At 37.5% G+C, this 15916-nt stretch overlaps 1 protein-coding gene across 6 annotated transcripts in view; it reads right to left on the bottom strand.

Moving 5' to 3' along the window:
- The window catches only part of LOC121330117 (BTB/POZ domain-containing protein 7-like), a 58844-nt gene that overhangs the window by 3245 nt on the left and 39683 nt on the right, over positions 1-15916 (bottom strand). For 4 of the 6 annotated variants that reach the window (XM_041276395.1, XM_041276394.1, XM_041276393.1 and 1 more), the window contains 7 exons: positions 8569-8777; positions 6897-6972; positions 5679-5839; positions 4829-4972; positions 4260-4449; positions 3071-3249; positions 173-577 (listed from right to left, as the gene is read on the bottom strand). In XM_041276395.1, the coding sequence (XP_041132329.1) occupies positions 173-577; positions 3071-3249; positions 4260-4449; positions 4829-4972; positions 5679-5839; positions 6897-6972; positions 8569-8777 (1364 nt within the window). Of the gene's footprint in view, positions 1-172; positions 578-1868; positions 2697-3070; positions 3250-4259; positions 4450-4828; positions 4973-5678; positions 5840-6896; positions 6973-8568; positions 8778-15916 lie in introns of those variants that run through there. The other 2 variants (XM_041276397.1, XM_041276398.1) reach the window with 2 other exon arrangements.

The following is a 15916-nucleotide window of genomic DNA, read 5'->3' as shown; positions in this document are numbered from 1 at the left end:
AACAAACTAATCGTACATATCACTTACTACATCTGACTTATCTAACAAAGCAGGTAACATATGATGTATGGTAGTAGTACTGGCTATTGTAAATATATTTTGTTTGACGAGAAATATATAAAATATCAATAGCAGACTCTTTACATTAGAAAATGTTTTAATCTGTACTTACACCCTGTTTCTCTGGATGAATGGTCCGTCCCATTCCTGCTGTGTTGGTGCAGTCGGGCGGGATGGCTTTGGCCCCTGCAGGGTAGGTGGGGATTCCATGCTTGGACGAGGGCCGCAGGTGCAGCAGGGAGTGGTTACAGGGGTAAGAGAAGGAGCGCGAGGGGGGCTGGCTAGGGATTCGAGGTCTCCACCCAGTCTTCAGCTGTCCATGGCTGGATGTGACAGGGGGGTGGTAGGGAGGGGGCAGAGGGGGCAGTGGCGGGTGGAAGGCAGTGAAGGACTCCAGATCAGTAAACATGCTCTCCACTGTTGGAGTGCTGTTAATCCGACAGTGGCCGTGCTGGCGTACTGAGAGAACTGGGCTCTCATCGCCAAAGCGTTCCTCTGGGAAGAATTTATGTGGGTTCTGCAAAGATAAGATAAATTAAATTAAGTTCCTGCTTTTATCAGGTGAAAGTATAACCACTGAGCCATAATCGTCAGCAATAGAAAACCACTGTACAAACTGGGGAGATAAAATCTGACTTCCTGTTTTCTGTAAGAATATTAGTGGCTGCAACTTGTATGAACTGTAGGTGAGGTACTTGAATAATGTAGCTTTGCAATAAAAAAGGCACTCATTTTACCTATCATGTCAAAAAAATTCAGAGTTTCAAAATTTTTTTTTTTTTTCTATCAAAGCTGATTGCGTTCTATCAGTACCTAAACTGATTTTCAGCTGGTCTACTGAGAAGACATTTATATATTAGAATCCACAATCTCTGAAATTCACTCTTGCAGGAAACTGGGACATTACTGTCTAAATCTGGTCTTTCAAAGACTTCATTTTAAAATACATTTTAAAAATATTTTTCATTTAGATTGTTAGATTGCAAATCTCTTCATCACAAAAGATATTTCATAAATGCATGAGAGGACAGAGGCGCACATACATGGCTTGAAAATATGCTTCCGTAAAATATGTACCTAGTATGCAAGACAGTGTAAGAGAAGTGCTATGGTAGAATGTTTGAAACGTACAAAATATACGCCAACAATAACAATTTTACTTTAAAAAAAACTGAGCACCATCTGACCTTCCCTGCTCCAGCTTGTGTTACCTAGAAGCAAATCTTTAATTTCTTCATTGTCCATCTTGACAGCAAAGCATTGTATAGCGTAAAGTGTAAACTGTATTGAAAGAAACGTCTCAAAATCTCTACTTTTGGGGATTTTTTTGTTAAATGCCAAGAAAAAAAAAAAAAAAGTTGAATGCAAACTGTGCAAGCGACTCGTATCATGTAGGCATAACCAACCTCTGGGATCGCTTCAGAAGCGTATGTTTGTATTACTATTAATATTTTTATTAGTAGTAAACTTTGACTGATAACCTGCTTGGAATGGTGACTCCTGCTTGGAGTGTATATTTTTATTTAAATTCTAAAATCATGATTACTGTTCTATATAACATTTTTAAACTACATGTGAATGTTTTATTTCATTTATATGGATTACCTGTAAAATAACAGGATTTTCAATCAAATATAAACAAGTAGCTACAGTGATGTCACCAATATATTATGCAAATTAGTACCATGAAAGGTTCGAACCTTCCTTCAGTAATGTGTTCCGAACCTTCGAAGGTCAAAACGTACTCTTCGTTGTAGCCCTACTTCCATTGATATTGGTGGATAATGTGTGGAACGGTACAAAATAAACAGACTGAACCGGCAGACAACCGTGTTTGTCAAGGGAGCGTCACAGTTTAATGAAAGTGGCTTACAAAACACTTAGTCAATACACAGAGAAACAAGGAGCAGCTGTTATCTAAAACAATATTGACATAACAAGGAAGGAAACAAGACTCACACTGCATAGCAGTTTGACCCATTCCCAGTTTTACAGTGAGTTTAATAAGACATACCTGAGTTTGTTACCCACACACTGTGATGAATAAAACTCAGATTAATCTAGAATGGGTGAAACACCTGTGCAATAGGAGTTTTATTTTCAACCACGATAATATAATACAATATATATGGTAGGCTGCAGCGGATGGTGATTGATAATAGCTTCTTGACATGTAAGTTTTTTTCACAGGTGTTTTGCCACACTACTCAAGTTTCGCTTCAATTGCTCAATACTTGAACACTCCTTTTTATAAACTTGATGATTCAGAACTGGAGTCTGGGTGATGGACCAGAAGAATCTGGATTCTTTCACCCATAACAAAACTTTTAATTAAAATCTCCATTTATGGCACGCTTCGCAAGGGTAGCCAATTCTAGGGTATGTCCATGCTATTCCTATCACAATATTATTTCATCAGCACTGAACTCTGAAACCTGCATGGCCTGCTTTCGGACAGGAAAGTTATTGTAGTGCTCATTTGCCAAGAAAGCCAAACAGATGCTTATTTGTATTAAAAATTCAAACAGCTACAGGGTGTGTTAATGTTCAGTGTGGGATCCTATGGCCTTCACAGCTGTCACAGTACCACAGAAGTCTGATCCTGTCATCAGTGGCAAAACAGGCACAGCACAGCTCTTGTGTAACGGAAAATAAGAGGAGAGGAAAAAAGGAGCATGGAAAATGTTTAGTGAATGTGCAATATCTCTTTACAAGCAGCACAGCTCTGGAGGGGCTTTTATTTACATGGTGTCTTCTAAAGAGGGCAAAGGAAATGTGCAACAATATGTAGTTTATAAGATTTACCAACAGGGGATGTTATAAAAGACTTTCGCTAAGGCTTTCAGTGTAATTTTGAAGGTTGACAGAGCCTCAAATGGCAATGTTATAAAACATTCTGGCTCAAAATGATAGTGATGTAACCTGCAAGGGGCCAGGACATGAAACCCTGTGAAGAGTAGCAGATACAGTAGTACATCATCACACGCTTTGTTGTCTGTCCCTCCCTTACCTGCAGGAGCTCTGCTGCAGCGTCAGGTAACCCAAACTCCCGCAGCACTCTGATCTGGAGCTCGTAGCTCACCGTGGCTCCCTCTCCACAGTTCAGAGCATAAGCTCTCTGAACTTGGTCTGTGTGTCGTATCTCCTGTAACCTTCGAATCATGTCTTTCACAACTTGCAGCTTAGGGACTAAAGGAACCAAAAGGAAAGGTGGAAACATGTCTGACCATTTTAAAGTGGATAGTTATTTAAAAAAAAAAAAAACAAATGTACAATATTTGCTCTTTATTGGTATGCATGGGGAAGGCAGCACCAGGAAATAACTTTGGTTTATCCTTTGATAAGACAGCAATTTCAGTGCATCAGGATTTGCTTTGCTGCACTGCGACCTTCTTCCAGCAATAAAAATGACTGACTATGCGACCCCACTGCCCTGTGTTATTGCAGAATACAGTAGTTAGTTTTGAAAAGTAAAACATGCATTGCAAGGCAATAAACAAAATTAATATATAGCCATTTGTTATTTTGAATTAACAATACAAAATCACAAGATTTTTTTTACAGCCAACCGTAAAAAAAAATAAAATTGAAAAAAATGCTTCCAAGCTGCCATGGTTTACACAAATCATACCACAGCTTCTTGATCCAGGTAAGCAAAGCCAGCCATTAAGCATCTACAAGCGTCTCAGGTTTTTTTTTTTTTTTTACTGCTGATCAGGTCCTTGTTGTCAGCACTTCTTCCTGCCGTGCCACTCGATTCCCCTTCATTACTCCCGTTTCCTACATTTTTCTTCAGAAAACTGTCACTTCAAATATTTACAAAGCAACTTTAACTCGCTTCACAAAAAAAAATAAAAATAAAAATCACAAGTGCATTCTGCTGATTGGCTGCCATGGAAAATTGGTTGCTAGGTAATCAGTTCAGAACATTCAGAAAAAGGCAGGTAGGGCGAGGGACCCATTTGGAGTAAAATTGAGGAAAAGTGCAAATAATAATAATAAATTAACTTATCTGTTTCTTAAACTACATTTAAAAAAAAAAAAGTGAACAGTTTGAGAACCGCTGCTACATAAATTAACTACATTTAAAAAAAAAAAAAAAGTGAACCGTTTGAGAACCGCTGCTATAGAGAATCAAGAGCACTTTAGGGCCTCTCACCAGTAGGGCAGTACACATCTTCATATCTTCTTAAACTCACCAGGTATTTCATTGGCTACTACAGTGGGAGGGCTGCACTGGCTGCTGCTGATTTGCTGGAGGTTGATCATGTGGCAACACTGGGGCACTGCATTGTTCACCATGTAGAGCGTGTCAGGCACGTTAGACATTCGCACCATCCGCAATCGAACCAGGTCAGTCTGCTCCACCATAACCTCATCTAGAACAGCCTAAAATAAAACACACCACAACTAAGACTCTTAAATCAAAAGGAGCCTGGAAAACATACAAAAAAAAAAAAAAAAAAACACACCCATGCTAATAACTATCTATTTCTAGCCACTGGGTGTCACTATTTCACATTTTTTCTCTCTGAGTAAATATTTAGGTAATGGCTAGGTCCAGTATATTTAAAAAAACAATTATAAATCACCTTGTAATGTATTATCATAAAACATGCTATATAAAAGATGCTATATTAATCCCTATTTTAACGTATGTGGGTATAAATCAATATACGCATTTTAGAACAGTGCATCTGTATGTGTGTGCAGCAGGTCATCACTGCACCGGCTCTGTGCTGCTGCGTTTTTCAAGGTACATGCATACCTTGGCCTCTTCTACGTATGGCGAGAAAAGCCGAGGGCGGACGTAGATGCCAGCGTTCTTCTGCCGTAGCCAGGCATTGGCTTTCCCCCCCTCAGCCGTGGGCAGCATGTCTGATGGAGGAGTGCTGATCAATCCTCTCTTCATCTAGGGAAAATAAAGGTTACTTGGAATACAGCTAATCATTTTCTTCATCTGTTTTTTAGTTTGCCATTTTTACCCCATGGTCTTTTAGTGCTTTTTACCAGAACTAAATTGGTTGGCTCTTAGAAAGGTCTTGGAACAGGAAGATGATTATTTTTATTTATTTATTTATTGAAATTGACTGAATCCATTTGCAATAGTAATCTAAAACTGTAACTACCTAGCTGTGAATTACCATTTACAAGCATTTCTCATCTTCAAGAGCTTTACAATGGTTTCACAGACCCCGATTTGGATAAATCTTGGACTACCTTAGAAGCATTACATTAATCTTTGAAGTCATTTTTTAAACGAAAGCAACTTTCAAGTTGTAAACATCTTTTGGACTTAGATTTATCATTTATTTTGCATAATACATAGTTAAATACATAGTTATTTGAATGATCATTTTGGCAGTCCTGTTTGGTCATGAGAAAGAGCTTATAAACCCGCTATTACCCTTTTCTTTCTGGACAAGGCCTCTGGAAATAAAGAGAAACCTTGACCTCTCCACTGCAGCTTGGAGTGTTCTTTGTACAAGATGACTATTTCAAATGGGCTTCCTCTTAATTAAATGTTACAGCTAACAGGGCTGAGCACAGCTGTGCATCTTTTTTAGCTGGGCACTAGTAAGAGTTACAGTTGTAATGTCAGTATGTGAAGCACTCACAGTGTCTGAGAGGACCTCACTGTTGGTGGGCAGTATGTGCGCAATACGAACAAAGGGCAGCAGAGGCGACAGAATCTCCTTCAGCTCCTCGATATCCAGATCTCGCCGCTTCACTCCCCGCTTGTTCACACTGTGAGCTGTGCCACTCAGCAAGTTGGGTTCTGTGTCAGGGAGGAAAAAACAAAACTAAGATGATGCCAATAATAAATAGCCCTTGGGGTCCATTTACTTAAGACTCAACTAGGCAAAAACACTCAAGCCAAGTACAGCAGGATAAAAGTCCTTTTGCCAGTGCTTATGAAAAGCATTAGACACTGGAGAAAACATTCATAGAGGCATACAGATTCACATCCACATCACAGGTGGTCAGAATCCAACAGATTTAGCCTGATGCAGAGTGTAACTTTCGTACACCTGTCCTACAAGAATGGAGAAATGCTCCAGGCGCATACTGACAAAAACCTTCACCAAGGCTCTTGCAGTGGCAAAACCACTCAGTCCTATGATTGAATTTAAAGAAACTGATGCCCTAAATGCAACCAATAATTGCATCTGGAGTGGATCAGATGTGATTACTGGTTACACAGGATCCACATAATGAACTTATATTTCACTTAGGACATGCAGAACAGTGGCACCACCTTACAACATATATTCTCCAGGTGTATACCTAGTTTTTTCATACTCGGCTGGCCAATTGAAATCATACTGTAGTTCTTTCCATTGAAAGTCTGCTCCAAACAGATACTGCACAGATCAATTAAAATTACTAGTATGTTCCAAAATGTACTGTTTAGTGTCTCGAGTTACATCAGTTAATTGTATCTTTCGAAACTTGTGTTGAGGAAAGGTTGCAATAATGCTAACTTTAACTCAGACCAGAAAGTAAAACCAAAAAAAAAATTGTAAAAATAAATAAGTGAAAGATGAAGATTAAAGGAAACACAAGGGCATCGTCTTAATGAGGCATGTCTTAGAACCCTGCTACGTAACTTCAGGGAGAAACGTACTTGGAAAATCTGACTACAGAATCCATTACCAACTGTTCTCTGTCTAGTGGATTCACACACAACACCAATGATGCTCGTCTAGGTCATTACATTTTGCATTCAAGGTTCATTTAAAATTAAAAAAAAGTCCTTTTAACAGATGCACCTTAAATTCAATCCAGTAGGTCTTTTTCTTTATAAATGAACCTCTGAAAATGGTGTCTCTCACCTCTGTCTGCCATTCTTTTTATAAGCTGGTGCTCTCCCCACTTGATGACATATTTGAGGATATCTTGCTCACTTGCCTGCGAATAAATTTTTGTTTTCATTAATTATTTTTTTTTTTGTATCATCATGTTGAGATATGTTGTACTAAGTGACAAGATGGAATCTTTGGAAGAGAGATGTAAGCAAAGCCTTGGTTAATCATTCTTTATGAAGATGTGCTAACCAACGCTTTAAAATCTCTTTTTTTACCTCGTATTAGTTTATTTAATTTCAATTACAATGTATTGTGGTGATACAATCAAAAGAACCAACAGATATTCAAGAAGTGGGTGATAATCTCAATTTTCAACCCTACAGCACTAAAGTGGTGTTAAAGCCTTGATTATTACCCCTCTACCAGGTCCTTCTGCCCTAAGTACTATTAAAAGCAGGTCCAAATTATATACAGTACATACAAGACTCTGTTCTGTAGCCTTTTCATCATGCATGCTCACATTCTTCATAATCTAAAGATCATTCACCTTCAGTTAAAATAACTGGACTTTGGAGCCCACGTGCAGTATATTCATCCAATGGTAGTATCGGGACTGTCATTTTAAAAGATCTGAACATAATGCTAAGCACGTATTTAGTGAACACACAGTGCTAATAAAATGCCCAACTTTTCATCAAAAACAGAGCATGAAACCAGAACAAATAATTTATTTGTTGTCAACCTACTGTAGCTTTATATTCTAAATGCATTTAACAAAAAAAAAATAATAATAATTTACTATCGAGAGATGATTATATTTGATACTTATCGACCAACACTCTTCAGAAACAAATCGGGCTTCAACAAACCTCAAATAAAATAAATATGCTGATATAATTCTGTAGCATAACTTCTGCTGCCAAGACACAAAAGCATTCTACATTAAAATACCACAGTGGCAGGAACCAAAAACACAGTGATGCATTAGAAACCCAAGAAAAACACAAAACAAAACAAATGAGTTACTTGGACACTGCCGTGTTCCTAATTTTGCCCCAAACATCTGGTAAGCAGTTTTGAAAACATCAGGAGGCAAACGTTAAGTACAGCTGTCTCGGATGCCTGCAATGGAAACTCTGCACTGTACCGTCATTAGGAGTAAAGCCTACTTGGCACTAGAAGACAAAACTGAAGTTTCTACTGAACATAAATACATAGCTTTCTGCTTCATGCACTATCCAGTGGAAGCAAATGGAAAATAAAGCAAAGCAGAGATTAAGAGATGAATGAGATTAGGTCTTGCATTAACAGGAAATGGCTTGTCGTTCAGCTTTGCAAAACTAGGCAGTTTGTTTATTTACTTTAACTTGGTTAACCCTTGAGGAACAGAATTTCAAGTTTGAATAAGCTGAGCAGAAGACATGGAAGGACCACAAATCTTAACAGAAATGCAGCGAGATTTGCCAGTTGCCTTTGCAAGCAACAAGCAACTGCCGTGTGTGTTACGTGATAACATGACCTTATTCTGCATCTTTTGCACAGGGAATATATTTCCTCATGTTTCTTTACCACCACTGGTCAATTAAAGGCTGCACAGAACAGTGGCATTGAAAATTACATGCAATAATCCAACAATTAACAGTCTGGACACATTCTCAAGTGACTGTTCTACATTCTATTTGCCCTACTGGCACCTTACCTGTAGATAGTCAGACTGGATCGCGGTAAGCAAGTCATCTTTATTGAGCTCATAAAGAACATCGGAGGTCATGACCTGGCTAAACTCCTCGCAGAGGAAATGAAGAGCCTGTCGATAGACCCACTTCGACCCATAAGGCTGAGAACTCCACCTCAGGATGACGATCAAAGAATCAAGAGAGATGCTCTCCACAATGATATCTTCACAGCCTGGAGGAAAAGTTTCAAAGCACATACATTACGAAGAGATAGTGTTGATATGAATTACAGATAAGCAATACAGACTCAATCTCCTTTATTTATTCTACATGATTATACTTCTCAATTTTAAAGCATATCATTTGCTTTTGCACTTAATAGAATTCCCCAAAAGTAGCTTCACCTCCCCCTTGAAACCTGCCTGACAGTAAGCTACTGCTGTACCACTTGCAGCAGGTGCTGTTTAAAAAATGATAGTCAAGGTTCACTACAGATCAGCAAAAAGAATAAAAGGAGATTGTGGTGCAGTACGGTCTGGTCCCCCCCCTCCAAAAAAAAAAACAACAATAAAAAAGTTGTTTGTTGTACTATTAACAGTTTATCATTGGAGTTTATTCACTTCTCTTGCTTAGTAAAGCTGACAGTAACTGACGGCCATCACAACGACAGAGGCAACAGCAAAAAGCAAAACAAAAAAAACTGTTTTATTGATGCGAGCAGGTCTGCTGAGATTACTTTCTTGTTCCTCGGGTGTATGTGTTACTGTTACTCTTATTCAGTTGTAGCGCTATGTGTCCTCAACACCTCATAAAAACAAACTTACAGGAATTAAGAGAACATTTAGTACAGAAAAAACTAACAGAATCCATCAAAATGTGTACTCTAAAAACTGGAGGCAGGTACTGTAGGGTCCATGGAAGTGCATTCTGGCTTGGGTAGTCTGGGGTTATATTAAATCATTAATAAGACAATAATATATATTTTTTAAAAAAAGCATATTATAAACAGGGATGGAAATAAGATTCTGATTGCATAGCAGTTTCACCCATTCCAGGTTTTAATACAAGCTTGATTTGCCCCAGTGATTAGGTAACAAGCTAATGTGCGACTTATTAAACTCCAAACAAAACCTATAATGGATTAAATTGCTATTCAATAGGAATTTCATTTTCTTCCCTATTACAAGATAATTTCAGGAACACCAGATTAAACTGTAAATGTGTACAAAAGGTTAAAACATCTCTGAACAATTTATTTCATTTCATTTAGTTTAAATCTAGGGCTGTGTTCACGCACTGAATTTTTGAAACAAAGTCCCCCCACCCCCCCCTTCACAGAAACTGTAAACATAGCTGCTGGACAACAAGACTTCTTGAAGAAAAGCTCTTAATTCAAAATGAAGAAAAAAACACTGTTGCCGCCGAATCTAAAAAGTATGCTAAAATAAACAAAGTAGTAAACTGAAGAATACTGAAGTTACTTAATACAAAAGTGCTTTTTAAATCTACTCGAATTGGCGCTTTCTTGATACAAGCATCATCTTAAGCACACATGAAGTGTGGTTTTGTTGCACTGTGAGTCCTGAAGAAAAAGCGGTCTTGCTTTTTCCTTAACCTGGAATGGAGAGGACTACATTACAGATCTTAAGTTTCTAAGTTGAAACATTTTAACCAAGCTATACAATTCTTCATTGCGAGACTCTTTCAACTTTCTTCACATATAAGGACTGGTAGCTAAACAACTTATGATTTTCCATTGTTTACTCCATTGCACAATAGACAGTATGATTAATTCTGTTTGAATCAAAGTAATAATACTATGTTGAGTTACACTGTCGAATATGAAAGCATTGTTGAATGTTGAACATATTAAGAATTCTAATTAAAACTGAATATATGGTTAATTTGTCTTGAACATACTTAGTATAATGCTGGATTATACATTGAAAACAAATTATAACTAATCTACATTTATTTTTGTAAATATTCACATACAAATGCATTTACTTAAGATCTGTAGTTTTATTTTTGTATGTTTAAACAAGCAGTGGCATATGATAACACTGAATTGAATCAAAGTTGAATATTGTCTAAACCTTAAAACACATTCCTAATGAATCAATCATATTTCTACTCAGAATTGTAGGATTACTGTAATATATAATGTATATATAATGTTTGTCTAGCTTTTTATTTCACTTGGATCTGAATGTTGTTTAGATGGTGATATAGGAGGGTATTGTGGTAAAACTCTAGATTATAGTAAGGTATTGTTTATATATGGCTAAAGGCGTGTCTTCAGAAACATGTATTTGGATACCTTACTTGTTGAGATAGCTAAAAAAAAGATTTATGTTCCAGTTACTTTATGAATCAATCCCTCCACATATATGGGGGCTCATTAAATTATCACCACAAAAATTATGCAAATTAGTATCTTCCTTCGGTAATGTGTTCTGAACCTTTGAGGTCAACATAACAGACAACCAGATAGGAGAGAACAAGTCCCGGAAAAAAAATGCTTGTGATCTTTTAAGGGTGTGTACCCGTGCCACCCATTCAGAAAATATCAAAGACGTGATAAACAGTCTTTCAACACATGCTTTAATAATAAAGACATGTCTGAACTTCTGGTTAACAGAGGCTTTGCTCAGCTTTTTAATGAGATGTTCCTAAATGAAACAAAGGGGATCAAACCGGGAGATTTAATTAACCCACGTCCACGCATAGTCTTACATGGCTAGTCATTGTAAACAGCTCTTTCTCGAGACTATTTACAGTCTATCAAGGAATGGAATTAAATTGGCAAATTTATGTTACAGGTTCAGTCCCCCACACCCCCCCCCCCCCCCCCCCCCGTGCTGTTTCCCCCTTAAGAGATCTTTGTGTTAAATTCCAGTCTACCTCCAACTCAGACAGCTTCTGTCACTCACTCACTCTCCAACTGCGCTCAGTCATACAATCCCATTGATCTCTTTGCATTAAACCACACCCTCTATCCTCCTTCACCAATCCCCGGCATGCCACTTGGACCCCAATCTCCTGATCCAGCATTGTAAGAATACAAATGCATATCCAGGATTAGTGAAACTGGAAGACTGGAAATCAACCCCCACCGCCGCAGTCACTAGCTAGTGGTGGGGCACAACAAAACATTATGTAATAGATACATAAAAAGCCAAACAAATGGGACAGTCAATAAGTCCTGCAACAATGGAAATCGTCAGGTTGTTATAATATTGCAGCATTGAGTATGCTGTAGGTTATACCAGGATGCAGTGCAGTTGGGACAGCTGCAAAGGTGCAACATTTAAATAAGCGACTAATCTTTAATAAAGTTTTTATATATATATATATATATATATATATATATATATATATATATATATATATATATATATTGTAAGGTACCAGGGAGGGGGTTAAAATCCTTCCCTGCTAAAAACCTTGTGAGAATGCACATTTGGGTGTTATGGGGTTTAATTGTGTAATTGTTTAATTGTTTAGTAATCCCCTGCACCTGATGGTAGTTGTAAATTAGAGCCAGGTGCAGGGTATTTAAGAGAGGCAGCCAGTCTGTTCAGGGCTGCTGTGCATAGGGAGGCAGAAGGTGTGGTCTGCTTCCAAGCAGTCAAGGTAAAGTGCTGTGTTAAACCTTGTGAGCAAAGACACAAATTTGGAACACGGCCCAATGTCCATTTGTCCAATCGACAAGCCAATGCTGTTTCCAGACTGTCTGATTGGGTACAATCACGAGGTTCTTCCTCTCATGTGTCTTTTTTGTTTTAATTTAGAGCTTGTAATTGTTGTTTTATAAAAGTGCGCGTCAGCGTGAAATCAGTTCCCATTTCTGTGTCCTGGGACCCAGATGAAAGGGCCGTTGCTTGAACTTTTCACTTTTTCCTAGCAAATGTTATATATATATATATAATATATAGATATAGATATATATATATATATATATATATATACGCGAAGTTCGCTTCAAGTTTAATTTAAGTATCATGGTTATGCAGTTCTTCTCTTACCAAGCCAAATTTCAGCCAGTTTTGTTTCCCCTCCATAGGCAATAAAAATAAATAAATACAGTCAACATTCCAAAACAGCAGGCATCTAGCAGTTCCGCCCAGAACATCCCCACAAAAATGTCTTTGATATGGGATCACACATACTGTACTGCCCTCATTCAATGCCAAAACAAAGGAGAATAAACAAATGGAAAAGAAAGCAAATAAAGCTAAAATCCCCCCTCCCAATGCATTTCAAAACAATGGAATTTGTAATGGCTGCAAAACGTGTCATACCAAAGTAATTCAACTGTTACATATAAACCACATTCAAATCAACAGATAAGATAGTATTGAACCATACCCTGCACCTCTGTGTTCTGCTACAGTAGTCAACCTCTGGAACAGCTATGGGTTGGATCAGTTGCCAGTTATAAATCTAAATCTGTTAGCTAAACACCCTGAAGAGTATGATATGATGATGTAAATCTTTAGGAAACAAATGTGAATTAAAAAAAAAAACACCCAACACCTTCATGGGTATCAGGTCCCGTCGCATTACCTAGCTACTAGCAGGATTAGATGCTAACAGTAATCTGACATTTTAGAGAGGATTTCAGACCAAAGCACAGTCTACAGCAGTGAGGTCTGAAATCCACTTCACAATCCAGATGTGATGCACTGTTTCTAAATGTCAAGTCTGTTTACTCCATTGCATGCGCTCAGCTAAAACCGAGCCTTTGTGGTTAACTCCGTTCCTGCACGGTCAAGGGAGAGGGTTCATAAGTTATGCTTTCCTATCACTGCAAATTAAAGGATTATTAACTCTCTGTATTTATTTTTATCAGTTGTACACCAACAAGGAGCTCAGATCAAAGTCTGAGGTAAACTGAAAGCCCCTAGTTTGACAATGCAAATTGCAATCCCTTTAATTTCAGCAATCAAATTAGTAAAAAAAAAAAAGACTGCCGATTGAAATTAGCATTTCCCAACTAGTTACAGAACATGTTACTGAATTACCAAATCAATAAATTAAGTTAAAAGGACAATCCAAAAAATGAATTACAATTGACATCATGCTTACAGTATATGTTAATGGCTTTAAAAACAAGAGTTCCATAGTAGCTCTTTTTTGGTGTATTTACAGTGTGTCTCACAAGCTGGTGCTGATATTGCATGTCAACCTTGGGCTAATAATTTATTGAATTTGGATTGAAAACATGATGCACTGCAGGTGAATCTTAAATCAAATCCTGATTGCCAATGTTATAGGCTTTCTTTTATGTTTGGATTCATCCTTCAGATTTACTTAATTTCACCAAGGTCATTTCTTCCCTACTAAAATTCAGAAATAGAAACACACACATTATGGATTTTTTTATTTTATTTTACACTACTGTGTGACAGCGGAAGATTAGAAAAATTGGCTGCTAGAATGATCATCCGAAGATATTAAAACAGCTCAAATATCTTTAGGATCATCTGTATATACAAGAACACATCTCTGACAAATGAAGCAAATGGTCAATATCCTATGTTACATGCAATAACAAGGTCCCACCATTGAAAATGAACAGTTTTTTCAGAAAGAAATAAAAATGTGTAGAACCTTTTCCTCAGCAGGGTTGCAGGACAGTTAACAATAGCCATCCTATTTGTTATAGCACATGGAGGGTTTGATACTGGAGACACCACTGGCAATAGGATTCAATTTCAGCAAAAAAAAAAAAAAAAAATTTAAGTATTTCTAAATACAAACACAAACTGCATACAACAGGTTGAGATTGTATTAAGTTAAAGCTGGTATGGAACATACCAGTTTGCTTTTATTTTAATTTTTTTGTCAAACTTGGTCACTTCACATCTCTCTCGCGAGCATCCTGGAACAAAACAATTCATTTTTACATTGCTTTCTGGTTTTCACCATTGTATTGCCTTCGATTTCCCTGAACTTCACTGCCCACTGAGGCAGGACTCATTGATCTGATGTTTCTTTTCTAATAGGGCAGCTCTTGTCTCTCATTTCCAAAGCTGGAGAGCATTTCAATATTGTACTTGTTTTCTCCAAGTAAGCGAAGGGAGGAAGTCTCCAAGCACAACCAACAGGCACAACTGACTGAAGGAATGATTAAAAACTATGAGATTTTTTTTTCTTCCCTTCTCATATAAAATAGGTGAGGAGCGATGCTCTTGAAAGGCGACGTGCTCCGGGGACTGAAGTGCTATTAGAAATCAGCTGGCCCTTTACAACAAGGGCAGCTGCAGAGAGAGCTTCCCCACACAGTGTCTAAATCAATCTCTAAGAATACAGTACAATTTACATTATCCCATCATTCGATGTGCGTAGGAAGCACAAACACAATAAAGCCAGATGCACCTGCAGTTAATAACGCAGCACAGGGTCCCTGCTGCATTTTGTTAATTACCTGTTTGTTTAAGAATTGTTAATTAACCGGTCTGTTTATGAATTGGGTGGTAAAATTAAGTGCTTGCAAAAGATCTCCAATTGAGACCACAGGAGTCTGAAGATCCTCTTGTTAGCTATACAGCAGGTATGGGACAGAGAGCTGAGCTTCGCCCATACACTGTACAAACAATGCCCAACACATTATGCTGTGGGATTCTCTAAAAAATAACCATCTCTAAGGGAAAGACGAGTTCATTCTGTCTTTGTACAGCACCTAATGAATGAAGTAACTAGTATAATAGGTGATATGGACACATACAGTGAAATGAAATTAATTTAGTACTGTATCTTGAATTTTCTGTTACGTACACATTCATTTTTACATTTTTTTTAAATTCTCCATTTGCAATCCAACAAATGTTGCAATGTTTATTTTTTAAATACTGTATATTAAAACAGCACTTGAGCAGGAACCATCTTGACTTTCGTTTTAACAGGCTTGTCACTTTCTCTCACCCTACAGCACTGTTTGCTCTCCCATGCAGTGCTGTGTAAATGCTTTCCCTTCCAGTATACAACTAAACATTTACATACCTATTACAAGTATATACATATTTCTTCAACACAGCCAATTTACCAACATTTCGGTATGTTTAACATACATTTGTCAAGGGAAAGTGCCTTTCAAAAACAGTGGCGGTGTACAGTACACACAGGCTTTTGTTGCTATAGCAACTACTCACATTTCTATATAAATCTATGAATGTGCTTGTAGTGTGTGTATATCTATCAATCTATACAAACATTATACTAATGTTTTTTTTTGTTTTGGGGGGGGGGGGCTATAACCAATGTAGTTCTGATGCAAGTGAAACTTTCAAATATTTCCTTAATTACTGCTTTCATGTGTGATGACTATCAGGCTGCTGTACAAGCATCTTCATTTAACAATTGTAT

The sequence above is a fragment of the Polyodon spathula genome, chromosome 17 (genome assembly GCF_017654505.1).
Source record: "Polyodon spathula isolate WHYD16114869_AA chromosome 17, ASM1765450v1, whole genome shotgun sequence".
NCBI classification, from domain to species: Eukaryota; Metazoa; Chordata; class Actinopteri; order Acipenseriformes; family Polyodontidae; genus Polyodon; species Polyodon spathula.
The sequence above is the reverse complement of the archived record's forward strand: the minus strand, read 5'-3'. Positions and strand labels throughout refer to the sequence as shown.